Below are 14,907 nucleotides of genomic sequence, written 5' to 3' on the forward strand. Positions count from 1 at the left end.
TTCAGGTGTCTCCGGAAGGTGGTGATTGACTCCGCTGTCCTGGCGTCGTGAGGGAGTTTGTTCCACTTCCGGTCTTGGCACAGAATACTTATACATTTGTCCTTCTTACTTCATACTCATAGTAACTCCTCTTAATGGCTCGTCACCTCTGGCATTTAGCCACCGTTATCATATTGCCTTCATATTAGGACATGCAACCTGTAGAGTCAGGTAGGACCACAGCAACAGACCGTGGCACTCTATGGGATTAACCAGTACATGTGATCCTGCTTACTCCTCTGAAAGGAACACCCCTGTTCTGGAAAAAAAAACAAGAGGTGTAACTATAGTTGGCCATAACAGTTACAAGAATAACCAGGTGCTTGTCTAATGGTGTCAAATGACCTAGAGCACATACACGTACACTAGTTTTGCTCGCTCCTTCTGAAATAAATAATTGCCACATATGTACTGATAAATTCACAATATATCTAGGTGTCTGGTTAGAATGTAAACTCTCCAATTCCTATTTTGCAACAAAGCCTCCTTCACTCGTGTTTCTTGTATATAATTAACCAGGCGAGTCAGTTAAGAACAAATTCTTCAATGACATCCTAGGAACAGTGAGTTAACTGACCTGTTCAGGGGCAGAATGGCAGATTGGTATCTTGTCAGCTCGGGGACTCGACCTTGCACCCTTTCAGTTACTAGTCCAACGCTCTAACCACTAGGCTACCCTGTTGCCAAACATACCCTCGTAAAACGGACTATCCTACCGATCCTTGACTTTGGCGATATCATTTACAAATAGCCTCCAACACTCTACTCAGCAAACTGGATGTAGTCTATCACAGTGCCTTCCGTTTTGTCACCAAAGCCCCATATACAGTACTGTGACCTGTACGCTCTCGTTGGCTGGCCCTCACTACATATTCGTTGCCAAACCCACTGTCTCCAGGTCATCTATAAGTCTCTGCTCGGTGAAGCCCAGCCTTATCTCAGCTTACTGGTCACCATAGCAACACCCACCCGTAGAACGCGCTCCAGCAGGTATATTTCACTGGTCATCTTCCAGGGCCAACACTTCCTGTTGACCCCTTTCCTACTAGTTCTCTGCTGCCAATGACTGGAACGAATTGCAAAAATCACTGAAACTTGTGTCTTATATCTCCCTCTCTAACTTTAAGCATCAGCTGTCAGAGCAGCTTACCAATCACTGTACCTGTACATAGCTCATCTGTAAATAGCACACCCAACTACCTCATCCCCATATTATTACTTACCCTCTTGCTCTTTTGCACCCAGTATATCTACTTGCACATCATTATATGCACATATATCACTCCAGTGTTAATACTAAAATGTAATTATTTCGCCTCTATGGCCTATTTATTGCCTTACCTCCCTAATCTTCTACATTTGCACACACTGTACATAGATTTATCTATTGAGTTATTGACTGTACATTTGTTTATGTGTTGTTGTTTGTGTCGCACTGCTTTGCTTTATCTTGGCCAGGTCGTAGTTGTAAATGAGAACTTGTTCTCAACTGGCCAACCTGGTTAAATAAAGGTGAAATAAAACATAAATAAAAAATACATCTCCTCCACCCCATCTTGCACTCTCCCACCCTGGTCTGCAGCTCCCCACCAATTGTGTGAAGTCTAGGGTCATTGTGTATCTCACCTGAGAGGATTCCTTTCTCATCGGCTTCATCATCACTGTCTCCCAAGTCGTTGAGCTTCTCCATCTCAGACAGACTGGTCGGTGTGGGTCAACTCCTCCTCATTCAGGTTGTACATGTCCTTCTTCTCCCCCACAACACACATATTTGAGAGGAGCACGGGGTCAGCCAATGTGTAGCCGCTTTTAGCAATGCGGTTGTATTTACATACACTAGGTCAGAGCGAAGCCAGAAGTTAAATAAAATTCAATGTCCAACTTACTGTGCGGTTTTAAATACACCCTCGTTCCTAAAAGCAGCTAGCCAAAGTGCAGCTCTGCTAGAGATAGTTTTGTGATTTATGTAAAAGGGGCAGAGAAGAGAACAGAGATGTGTGTCCGCCATCTCTCCATTGAAAACCTCTCTCCTCTGGGTCCATGATGGTGTCATATTCACCAAAGCGTCGGTCTATGAACTTATTGGCCTTGTCCTTTGTCTTATATTTATTCAGCAGTGTCTCATTTTTCTCTGGGGGAAGAAATGAGTTGCAAACTGCTCTTGATGTTATTTAGCATCCATCTAGCCTGGTCCCATATCCGTTTGTGCTGTCAACTCTTACGGACAAGCAATGACCATAGGAGTAGGTAAGACAATAAACATATACCTGACATGATGACTCCTTGCTGTCCCCAGTCCACCTGGCCATGCTGCTGCTCCAGTTTCAACTGTTCTGCCTTATTATTATTTGACCATGCTGGTCATTTATGAACATTTGAACATTTTGGCCATGTTCTGTTATAATCTCCACCCGGCACAGCCAGAAGAGGACTGGCCACCCCACATAGCCTGGTTCCTCTCTAGGTTTCTTCCTAGGTTTTCGCCTTTCTAGGGAGTTTTTCCTAGCCACCGTGCTTCTACACCTGCATTGCTTGCTGTTTGGGGTTTTAGGCTGGGTTTCTGTACAGCACTTTGAGATATCAGCTGATGTACGAAGGGCTATATAAATAAATTTGATTTGATTTGATTTGACATCCACACCAGAATCTGTAACACTTAATGACCCACTACACTCAGTATCTTCATCACTACCGCTTTACCTTGTTGATGGCTAGTTGAATCGAAAGGGTAGATAAACCCCTTGAATGTACAGTTGAAGACGTTTACATACACAGACTCTTATCAAGAGAGACTTACAGTTAGTTATTTAGCAGACTCTTATCCAGAGAGACTTACAGTTAGTCATTTATCAGACTCTTATCCAGAGAGACTTATAGTTAGTTCATTCATCTTAAGATACAGTTGAAGTCGGAGGTTTACATTCACTTAGGTTGGAGTCATTCAAACTCATTTTTCAACCACTCCACACATTTCTTGTTATCAAACTATAGTTTTGGCAAGTCGGTTAGGACATCTACTTTGTGCATGACAAGTCATTTTTACAACAATTGTTTACAGACAGATTATTTCTCTTATAATTCACTGTATCACAATTGCAGTGGGTCAGAAGTTTACATACACTAAATTGACTGTGCCTTCAAACAGCTTGGAAAATTCCAGAAAATTATGTCATGGCTTTAGAAGCTTCTGATAGGCTAATTGACATCATTTGAGTCAATTGGAGGTGTACCTGTGGATGTATTTCAAGGCCTACCTTCAAAGAAATCATTCAAGATCTCAGATTATTTTTTGTTGTTGAACTCCCCGGGTCTGGTTCATCCTTGGGAGCAATTTCCAAATGCCAAATGAAGGTACCATGTTCATCTGTACAAACAATAGCACACAAGTATAAACACCATGGGACCACGCAGATGTCATACCGCTCAGGAAGGAGACATGTTCTGTCTCCTAACGATGAACGTACTTTGGTGCAAAAAGTGCAATCAATCCCAGAACAACGGCAAATGACCTTGTGAAGATGCTGGAGGAAACTGGTACAAAAATATCTATATTCACAGTAAAATTAGTCCTACATCGACATAACCTGAAAGGCTGCTCAGCAAGGAAGAAGCCACTTCTCCAAAACTGCCATAAAAAAGCCAGACTACGGTTTGCAACTGCACACGGGGACAAAGATCATACTTTTTGGAGAAATGTCCTCTGGTTGGATGAAACAAAAATAGAACTGTTTGGCCATAATGACCATCGTTATGTTTGGAGGAAAAATGGGAATGCTTGCAAGCCGAAGAACACCATCCCAACTGTGAAGTACGGGGGTGGCAGCATCATGTTGTGGGGGTGCTTTGCTGCAGGAGGGACTGGTGTACTTCACAAAATAGATGGCATCATGAGGTAGGAAAATTGTGTGGATATATTTAAGGAACATCAGACATCAGTTAAAGCTTGGTCGCAAATGGGTCTTCCAAATGGACAATGACCCCAAGCATACTTCCAAAGTTGTGGCAAAATGGCTTAGGGACAACAAAGTCAAGGTATTGGAGTGGCCATCACAAAGCCCTGACCTCAATCACATAGAAAATTTGTGGGCAGAACTGAAGAAGCATGTGCGAGCAAGGAGGCCGACAAACCTGACACAGTTACACCAGCTCTGTCAGGAGGAATGGGCCAAAATTCACCCAACTTATTGTGGGAACCTTGTGGAAGGCTACTCGAAACGTTTGACAAAAGTTAAACAGTTTAAAGGCAATGCTACCAAATACTAATTGAGTGTATGTAAACTTCTGACCCCCACTGGGGATGTGATGAAAGAAATCAAATCTTAAATAAATATTTCTCTCTACTATTATTCTGACATTTCACATTCTTAAAATTAGGTGGTGATACTAACTGACCTAAGACAGGGCCTTTTAACTATGATTAAATGTCAGGAATTGTGAAAAACTGAGTTTAAATGTATTTGGCTAAGCCTTAGGTGTATGTTAACTTCCGACTTCAACTGTATTTTAGAGTGTCATTATTTGGCTTTGTTTAACGACAGAAACCCAGCATGTACAAGGTCAATGTTTGTAGTAGGAGTGCGACTCCTTGTGATTTGACCTGCTATACAGCACCGCCTTGTGTAAACCCTTAACAGTGCACTTACATAGCCAACTAAAAAGAGAGCTTTGGTCTGTAAATAATTAGTTGTGCTAGTATCCTATACAATATAAAACCAGTGAGAGAGCTTCGGTCTGTAAATAATTAGTTGTGCTAGTATCCTATACAATATAAAACCAGTGAGAGAGCTTCGGTCTGTAAATAATTAGTTGTGCTAGTATCCTATACAATATAAAACCAGTGAGAGAGCTTCGGTCTGTAAATAATTAGTTGTGCTAGTATCCTATACAATATAAAACCAGTGAGAGAGCTTCGGTCTGTAAATAATTAGTTGTGCTAGTATCCTATACAATATAAAACCAGTGAGAGAGCTTCGGTCTGTAAATAATTAGTTGTGCTAGTATCCTATACAATATAAAACCAGTGAGAGAGCTTCGGTCTGTAAATAATTAGTTGTGCTAGTATCCTATACAATATAAAACCAGTGAGAGAGCTTCGGTCTGTAAATAATTAGTTGTGCTAGTATCCTATACAATATAAAACCAGTGAGAGAGCTTTGGTCTGTAAATAATTAGTTAGAAATGACCATGGAGGTTTAGTGAGTCCCCCAGATCAGAGGCAGTAGGGATGACCATGGAGGTTTAGTGAGTCCCCCAGATCAGAGGCAGTAGGGATGACCATGGAGGTTTAGTGAGTCCCCCAGATCAGAGGCAGTCGGGATGACCATGGAGGTTTAGTGAGTCCCCCAGATCAGAGGCAGTAGGGATGACCATGGAGGTTTAGTGAGTCCCCCAGATCAGAGGCAGTAGGGATGACCATGGAGGTTTAGTGAGTCCCCCAGATCAGAGGCAGTCGGGATGACCATGGAGGTTTAGTGAGTCCCCCAGATCAGAGGCAGTAGAAATGACCATGGAGGTTTAGTGAGTCCCCCAGATCAGAGGCAGTAGGGATGACCATGGAGGTTTAGTGAGTCCCCCAGATCAGAGGCAGTAGAAATGACCATGGAGGTTTAGTGAGTCCCCCAGATCAGAGGCAGTAGAAATGACCATGGAGGTTTAGTGAGTCCCCCAGATCAGAGGCAGTAGAAATGACCATGGAGGTTTAGTGAGTCCCCCAGATCAGAGGCAGTAGGGATGACCATGGAGGTTTAGTGAGTCCCCCAGATCAGAGGCAGTAGGGATGACCATGGAGGTTTAGTGAGTCCCCCAGATCAGAGGCAGTAGGGATGACCATGGAGGTTTAATGAGTCCCCCAGATCAGAGGCAGTAGGGATGACCATGGAGGTTTAGTGAGTCCCCCCCCAGATCAGAGGCAGTAGGGATGACCATGGAGGTTTAGTGAGTCCCCCAGATCAGAGGCAGTAGGGATGACCATGGAGGTTTAGTGAGTCCCCCAGATCAGAGGCAGTAGGGATGACCATGGAGGTTTAGTGAGTCCCCCAGATCAGAGGCAGTAGGGATGACCATGGAGGTTTAGTGAGTCCCCCAGATCAGAGGCAGTAGGGATGACCATGGAGGTTTAGTGAGTCCCCCAGATCAGAGGCAGTAGGGATGACCATGGAGGTTTAGTGAGTCCCCCAGATCAGAGGCAGTAGGGATGACCATGGAGGTTTAGTGAGTCCCCCAGATCAGAGGCAGTAGGGATGACCATGGAGGTTTAGTGAGTCCCCCAGATCAGAGGCAGTAGGGATGACCATGGAGGTTTAGTGAGTCCCCCAGATCAGAGGCAGTAGGGATGACCATGGAGGTTTAGTGAGTCCCCCAGATCAGAGGCAGTAGGGATGACCATGGAGGTTTAGTGAGTCCCCCAGATCAGAGGCAGTAGGGATGACCATGGAGGTTTAGTGAGTCCTCCAGATCAGAGGCAGTAGGGATGACCATGGAGGTTTAGTGAGTCCCCCAGATCAGAGGCAGTAGGGATAACCATGGAGGTTTAGTGAGTCCCCCAGATCAGAGGCAGTAGGGATAACCATGGAGGTTTAGTGAGTCCTCCAGATCAGAGGCAGTAGGGATGACCATGGAGGTTTAGTGAGTCCCCCAGATCAGAGGCAGTAGGGATAACCATGGAGGTTTAGTGAGTCCTCCAGATCAGAGGCAGTAGGGATGACCATGGAGGTTTAGTGAGTCCCCCAGATCAGAGGCAGTAGGGATAACCATGGAGGTTTAGTGAGTCCTCCAGATCAGAGGCAGTAGGGATAACCATGGAGGTTTAGTGAGTCCCCCAGATCAGAGGCAGTAGGGATAACCATGGAGGTTTAGTGAGTCCTCCAGATCAGAGGCAGTAGGGATGACCATGGAGGTTTAGTGAGTCCTCCAGATCAGAGGCAGTAGGGATGACCATGGAGGTTTAGTGAGTCCTCCAGATCAGAGGCAGTAGGGATGACCATGGAGGTTTAGTGAGTCCTCCAGATCAGAGGCAGTAGGGATGACCATGGAGGTTTAGTGAGTCCTCCAGATCAGAGGCAGTAGGGATGACCATGGAGGTTTAGTGAGTCCCCCAGATCAGAGGCAGTAGGGATGACCATGGAGGTTTAGTGAGTCCCCCAGATCAGAGGCAGTAGGGATCACCATGGAGGTTTAGTGAGTCCTCCAGATCAGAGGCAGTAGGGATGACCATGGAGGTTTGGATGATAAGTGTGTGAATTGAACTATTTTCCTGTCCTGCTAAGCATTCAAAATGTAATGAGTACTTTTGGGTGTCAAGGAAAATGTATGGAGTAAAAAGTACAATATTTTCTTAAGGAATGTAGTTTTGTAAAAGTAGTCAAATATAAATAGTAGAGGACAGATACACCCCCAAAAAACAACTTTAGTACTTTAAAGTATTTTTTACACAAGTACTTTACACCACTGTATAAAACAAATGTAATTTAAGACAAATATTTAATTGAAATCACACAAAAACAAATTGGTTTTGAAGGATTTTTATTAATGGTTAAAAGAAGAAAATGGAGGTGAAGCGATAGATGGGATGATGACACGTTTGTATGGGAAATAGTTCAAAGAATACATTGCTGTGAGTTTAAAACAATTGACCACAAAATAAAAATTGCACAACAATTGCAGAGTAGTAGTGAGTTACAGTCATAATGGAGAGAGACAGACATACGATACAAGCTCAAAGCCTTAGTTTCATGCCATGCAGTCCTTCAGGTTCAGGGAACAGGCTAATGTTCTCAGCTTACATCATGTAATATAGCAGGTTTATAATAGCCTTGTCCTAGAGCAGTTATTGCAGCCTTGCTAACTCCTTTGGTCATTCACAAGACTGCACAAACAAACTGATCTGTGACAAGGCTTGATTTTTATAGTGGTCTAAACCAAGCTTTTTATTTTTTTATTTTACCTTTATTTAACTAGGCAAGTCAGTTAAGAACAAATTCTTATTTTCAATGACGGCCTGGGAATAGTGGGTTAACTGCCTGTTCGGGGGCAGAACGACAGATTTGTACCTTGTCAGCTCAGGGATTTGAACTTGCAACCTTCCGGTTACTAGTCCAACGCTCTAACCACTAGGCTACCCAAGCTTCACAGACAAGTGGAATTAATTAATGACATTATCCAGTATTAATGCATCTGCTTGACAAACATTTTAAAAGACAATGGTGTAAGATCGCTCGTCTGGTCCCAGAGCTGTTTGTGTCGCCTTGCTAACTCCTATCGTCCCAGTTTGGCATGACAGCACAAACAGATCTGGGACCAGGCTGTACGATCTCACCAACTAGATTGGTTACTGTACTAGATCTCCATAGGGTCTTGAGTGCAACTTGAAAGCGAGATGTTTTCTTGAGACAGTCTTTTCATTTCAGAGGGGTTTCACAGGATAGTCCATTGAGGTGTGGTCACTGGTTATGCATGCAGCATTAAAATAGTGAGATGTGCCTGAAAGCAACGATATTCCTACATTCCATATACCCACTATTAGCCTGAATCCAGATGGAATGGTTTCGTTTCACCCTCTGTTTGGATCCACGCAAGCCTACGGTTCTCTAAAAGCAAAATGGTAAAACAACAGTGAGTTCCAGGCAGTGTTATATTGTAATTGAGGTGTTTCAGTTCACAGCAAGTGAAAATGAATCAATTTGTTTTTGTTGTTGTTGAGAATAACAAAAAAGGACTATATCATTAACCATACAAAATCTGCGTTCCCTCTTGTAACTGTAGCCATATGTTGTCCTCTTATGTTCCATTAGTCTTTCCTGTGATTTGAGTGATTAGGTTAGGAAGGAGGGGAGAGCTAAAGCAAGCCAAGGATACAGGAGTATACAACAAAACCTTCTGCCCTAGTCCCTACACATTCCCGCCCCATGACCATACAGCCTGTGTAGACTGGTGCGATTACCAGCAGTCTCACCAGGTACCACCAACCCTGGTTGATAGAGGTGGTGACTGATATTCTCAACATGATTTGAGGTCTTACGGGGTCGCAGGGCATGATGAGTCACACAATGCATCTGTATAAAGGGTAGTGTTTTACCTTGGCCATCCGGCCCTTTCATATACACCCACCAGTTATACTGCAGAGAGGAAAACCTGCTCTTGTACCCAATGCTGTTTGAGTGAACAGATTTAACGCTAATATTAGACATCAGAAATTAGCACCGTGCAGTTGGTAGTTTTTAAATCTGGAATCAGTTTCCACCAGTTTAATTAAATGACAGTTCAAGCATTTCTTTGCTTTTGCCCTCCTTGTTTTTTAAAAGACACTGATATAATTAGATACAATCCCAATACATTCTAGTGGTTAAATCAGGTTTTAGTAAAACACATTGTTTTAAACAAATAAAAAAAGGGAAATAAAAATCTACTGCTCACTTAAAGTAGCAAGCCTAAATAGACACGCAGCTGCACTGAACCAGACCGGATGCACACAGTCATTCACCACAGAGCGACCGTTTTTAAAACTTCATAAGCAATTGACCCCTTTTTTTTATATATAAAATTGGCACACATTAGGAGGTAAACAGAGTTATAAAGCCAGACAAATAATACTAAGCACGTAGGGTCAAAGGTTGTGGCCCGCTCAAGGGGAAGCGAAGGGTTACAAAGCGTAAGAGGGGAGGTCTGGTCTAGGGTTCCTTTGATTTGCCTTCCTTTTCTTCAGTCTTCTTCTTGTTTTTCTTGAGGAAGGAAGGAGTGCGGAACTTCTTCTTCTTCTTGGAAGGCGATTTGCTGGGGGATTCATCGCCGTCCTGTTCGCAATCTTGGTCGCCGGCAGCATCAGCAGGCTCCTCTCCCACGGCGGTGGGCTGTTCGGTGGCAGCGGGAGTGGCAGGATCTTCGGCAGGGAGGGCGGGGACTGGGGCGTCAGAGGGTTCATCGTCTGGGGTCAGGTCAGGGAGGGTCTGTCTCAGTGTAGCCTGATCACTCTCATCCTTATAGGTGTGCTCCAGCTGAGAATCTGTGAGGGGGAGGAAATGGTTCATCTGCAGGGCCTGAAAAACGGCTACAATACAGACAAAACTGCCCGTTTCAAAGCTAATAAGAGATGTAGCTATTAACAGATCACTTTACTCTCATTTGGGAGGAGTGATATCTCTAATTTTCTTCTGCAATCATTTAGTCTTTGTTCCATAGTTTAGTTCTGTGTTCTCCACGAGTTGAAGGCCTGTAGCACTACATCATCCATGAAAACTGACAGGCTACAGTACTTCTGCAGATCAGAATCTTTAGGCACCAATCAACCAGCATGCTCCTCAGCAGAGGCATGCCTATACATAGTACAACGCTAGCCATCTCCACCGACTAGCTTTACATTGACGACTCCGACAACACTAGATCATTCCACAAAGCCAAGCCCAACAATGATTTAATGCTCAAAAAAATATATATTCAAACGTTTTTTTTTTGTGTTTTTTTAAACTGTCCTTTCCAGCAACTATTGTGGACATGTATCCAGGCCGGCACAGTACAGCTTGGCTCAGTAGTGTGAAAAGGGTCCAGTAGGACCATATTCATGTGCTCCAAGTATTTAAATCATTGATTTATTCAGATACACATGTATATTCAGTGTGGAGGGATCTTGTAGTGTTAACTAGCTCCTCGCTAATATCCATCGATCGGTACAGTGCATCGACTTCATGCTGCTGAAGAACCATTGTGCAGCGTCAGCAGTTGGTCTCTAATTGTGACCGTGTACACAACAAACCAGACAACGTGCTCAGTTTCCAACTGGTATTACTGATCTATTGATATCAACATTAGACTAATTATCCACAGAAGTGTTGAAGCTCCTCAGAATGTAGTCAAAGATAAGGCATAACGCAAAGCACTGAGAAAAACAGCTGTTTATCACCTTTACCGCTAAGCCAACAGCAAGCTTCACACTTAGCAAAGCGACAAAAGCATTTATTCTACTACAGCCAAACACATGAACACTGTATACCTGAGATTGGACTCATCTGGAAAAGAAATATAACATTCAATACATTTAAAACTAAAAAAAACTACATACATTACCCATTTCATGTGAATCGTAATGCAGGAACGTAGGGATTTAATATAGATTTATTATAAGATTGTTTGCATGTAATACTCAAAAGGTTAAAGTTCACAATAGGTCAACTCCGGGAAGGAATAGAAACCTAAAACGAGATGCGTTTGCTGGGTCTATCTCAGATCTCTCCACTGTCACAGACCATAAACTGTATGGGAATAAGGCCATAGAGGATGGGTGTCTAACCTTTCTGAGTGGTGTTCAGTTCAAACAGGAGAGAAACCTATCCATCCTATGAGTCACCATATGAATCATCATCTGATAATGATCTCTACGTATTCTTTTGAGATTTTGCACTAATGAAGAAAAGCCTGAGAACAGAGGCCGCCATTTTGTCTTTTGTACATCACTCTCATAATTTGTGAAAACTTTTTACGACAGGGAGGACCTCAGAATTGGCACCTGGCAACAAAAGGCAATAAGAATGAAAAGAACGGGAAGTCAAGGACTATAGTGAGGAGGAATAGATACTCAACCCGAGTGGATGGGTTTGGGCCACGGAGAAGGAGAACGGAGAGAGAGGAAGAGGAGTCGGAAAAGTGAAGCCATGCAAGGAACGGAGGGGTTAATGGTTTGATCACAAGCCATGAGGGTGGAGGTGGCTGGAACAGTACGTACTTACTATGGCAACAGGTACTCTTTAGCATTCCCATCTCCTGATAGTAACGCAGCCACAAAAAAGAAGAAGAAGCACAGGTAGAAACACACGTCTATCGATGCAGGTCAATCACAGCCACCACAGTGTTAAAATTATAACATCAAAATGAAAATAGGAGAAACACCAGGAGAAATTACATTTTGAAAAAAGAATGGCGACAAGCCATTCTTTGAGGACTCCAAAAGATGGAGAATGGAGAAGTGAACAGGGATTGGAAGTAACGGAAACATGTGTTACAGTCTTGTAAGACCATCGTTGATTAGATTACACCAGTAAATGGCCTAGTAAAGAGAGAACAGTTTGTCCATGGTTTATACTGGGAGAGCACATCCTGACTTGTGAATGTCAGGGGAGAACCATGTCTCTTCACAGGGATCCATAGATCTTGATGCATTCCTTCTTGTATAAGCCATGGCAAGTGTCTGAGAAACTGTACTTTATGGTTTTTAGAACCAGTAGTCTCATTATATTAGACATCCAGTAATGTCACTATATTGGACATTCTCTTGCCGTCGTTAAAAGGTGTAATCCAACCGTAATAAAGACCAAGAGGGATAAATATAATATAAAACAAAAATGTTTTCTTAAAATAACATAACCAACTTCAATCTTAATCTCACGTAACAAAGAAAAATCACCCAGCTGTCTAAAAGTTATGGCTCTTTGGTATAGTACCCATTTGTAGAAATCTACTGATCTTGAGGAATCATAATCTAATTCCTTGGAATGAAAATGTCATAATTCTCCATCTGAATTCCACTCAACATTACCTGACCTTAGAGTTGGTTTGTTTCCCATACAATCCAATTCACCCCCCTATCGACCTCAATTTGCCTAAAACCTCTTGGCCTGTTATTACACATTAAACATCGCATTCAACAGCACCTACAGTTGCAATGTTAAAGACATGAAAGGAAGACATAGAAAGGAAGCCCAGTCCCAGCATTTCTTGTTGTTGACCCTTGACCCTGAATGTTGTCACTCAATAGTCGCCCAGATGAAGCCATGCTGAAATGTTGTGTTGCTTGTTGCCGGGCAGACTAGGCCAACTAACCTTCCTCTGCTCTGACAGGGGTGCTGGGTGGTGTGCGGGTCGGACTTTGACCCTTTGCCTCTTCCTCAGGCTCTGGTAACGCATCTGAGGAGTCTGGGTGAGGAAATTAAAATCAAACTTTATTTAAAGTCCATTTCACAAATGAAATAGTTTGTCAAGAGGTCAGATTAGAGCAATGAAATTATTGATTTTTCAAGATTGTCAATAACTGATTTCATAAAAATAAAAAAAACACATCACCCTTAAACCACCACATACAGTAAATTAAAAAAGAAACAGTCAGAAAACAGCAGAGAAAAACACAGGTATTGATTATTATTAGAGGATAGACAGTCACACACTGAGGAAGTAACAAAGCCCCCAGTGGCAACAAGACCCATGTAAGTCCACTTTCACCCCAGAGAAGGAACCGCTTCCATTGGAGACAACAGATAATTAGTAGTAAACATTTACAAACCAACCCCAAAAGGACCACAGGTCCGTGTTAGGAAGAGGATGATGGAGGAAGAGTCTCTTTCCCAGGAGTGATTGATGAGAGGGGTCATTCATGTTCATTTGGGAAGGCTTCCTTGGAGAACCACAACCAGCAATAGGATTCCATTGGTTAAACAGAGACCAGTCAAATCAGATGGTAGGGGAGGGTTGCAAAATTCTGGAAACTTCTCCCAAAATTACCAGGTTTTCCAGAAATACTGGTTGAATGATTCCCAGTTGGAGGATTCCCTCCCCACTGATTCCCTTTTGATTATGGGAAAACTCCAACTGGGATTTATGGAAAACCTGGACCTTTTGCAACCTGAACCAGGAGGAAGGTGGATAGGCAGAAGACAGACGGGTGTTGAGGAAATGGGGATTGGGGGCCTAGTAGTGGGCAGGACAGGAGCAGGATTAACCTCAGAGAGAGAGAGAAGGAACAGGGACTCCAGTCAAAGGTCAGAGTTCAGGACGGAGAGCGGGCCAGAGTCAGTCTGCAGTCAGTACCTGGAACCTCAGTGAGGGCAGGCAGCTCTGTGTTGGTGGTGCTGAGAGCCTTCAGCACGGCACAGTGAAACTCCTTGTGAGGAGACTCTGAGAGGGACTCTTCCCCGTAGCCCCCAGTCCCCGACCCCGTGGACGTCCCTGGGCTCCCCTGACTGCCCCCTGACCCAGTCAGAATGTCTCGGCTGGGGAGAGAGGAGGAGGGAGAGGCAACCTTGGAGGAGGCTGAGGGGGTAGGCTCAGAGACCCCAAGGATGACCAGTCCAACTCCAGCTCCCTGCTGTGGGATACAGAGGGGCTTTGGCGGCAGTGGGGGCTTCTGTGATGAGGTAGAGGGGGACAGGCCCTCTCCAGGCCCAGCTGAAGAGAGCTGGAAGGACTCTTCACCCTGTACTGGATGAATGATGCAACAACAGTTTCTCTCCACGTCGCCCTGCTTGGTGACAGGTCGTGGGTTCTGGGAGCTTTGTGGAGAACTAACTCAGACCCCACCGATTTATTGTGATTCTGAATCTTTGCTGTTTTGTCTTGCTACTGCTACTACTACTGCAAATTAAATGGAGAAAATAGGGCATAAAATGGTGAAAACACTGCAGTTGGTTATTTTTCTGTTTAGGTCAAACGTGCCCTAAGAGCAGAACGATGGCAGGTCTTACCATCGGGTCCTTTCTGTTTGAGTTCCACCTCTTTGCGGTAATCCTCCAGCTCCTGGTCATACTGCTTATTGAAGGGGTTAGGACCTTTCTTGTTGATGATGACACGTGGCTGGTACTCCTTCTCTATGATGGCCTTAGACGCTGTCACTAGCTCCCCCTAGTGGTACAGACACAAGACAAATTCTTGCTTAAAAAAAGGCCTGTTGTGCGTCACAAAATAAACATTTACATTTACATTTAAGTCATTTAGCAGACGCTCTTATCCAGAGCGACTTACGAATTGAAAATCTTGTCACAATTTCGAATCGATGCTAACACTGACATTTTCTAAATAAGTTGATACTAGTATGGAGCATTTCAAAGCAGTTCGAGTCTGGACAATAGGGTCTATTCATGAAATCACACAGAGTAGCATCAGAGAGGTGAGAGG

General features: G+C 43.6%; 1 protein-coding gene across 12 annotated transcripts in view; it reads right to left on the bottom strand.

The window, feature by feature from the left end:
- Positions 1-7,543: 7,543 nt before the first annotated feature.
- add1 (adducin 1 (alpha)) overlaps positions 7,544-14,907 on the bottom strand; it is a 55,382-nt gene continuing 48,018 nt past the window's right edge. For 4 of the 12 annotated variants that reach the window (XM_052458488.1, XM_052458483.1, XM_052458489.1 and 1 more), the window contains 5 exons: positions 14,478-14,634; positions 13,825-14,214; positions 12,844-12,936; positions 11,750-11,787; positions 9,915-10,036 (listed from right to left, as the gene is read on the bottom strand). In XM_052458488.1, the coding sequence (XP_052314448.1) occupies positions 11,753-11,787; positions 12,844-12,936; positions 13,825-14,214; positions 14,478-14,634 (675 nt within the window). In that variant the 3' untranslated portion in view covers positions 9,915-10,036; positions 11,750-11,752. Of the gene's footprint in view, positions 10,037-11,749; positions 11,788-12,843; positions 12,937-13,824; positions 14,215-14,477; positions 14,635-14,907 lie in introns of all 12 variants that reach the window. The other 8 variants (XM_052458479.1, XM_052458481.1, XM_035759216.2 and 5 more) reach the window with 4 other exon arrangements.

This window comes from Oncorhynchus keta, chromosome 12 (assembly GCF_023373465.1).
Source record: "Oncorhynchus keta strain PuntledgeMale-10-30-2019 chromosome 12, Oket_V2, whole genome shotgun sequence".
In the NCBI taxonomy this organism is placed as follows: Eukaryota; Metazoa; Chordata; class Actinopteri; order Salmoniformes; family Salmonidae; genus Oncorhynchus; species Oncorhynchus keta.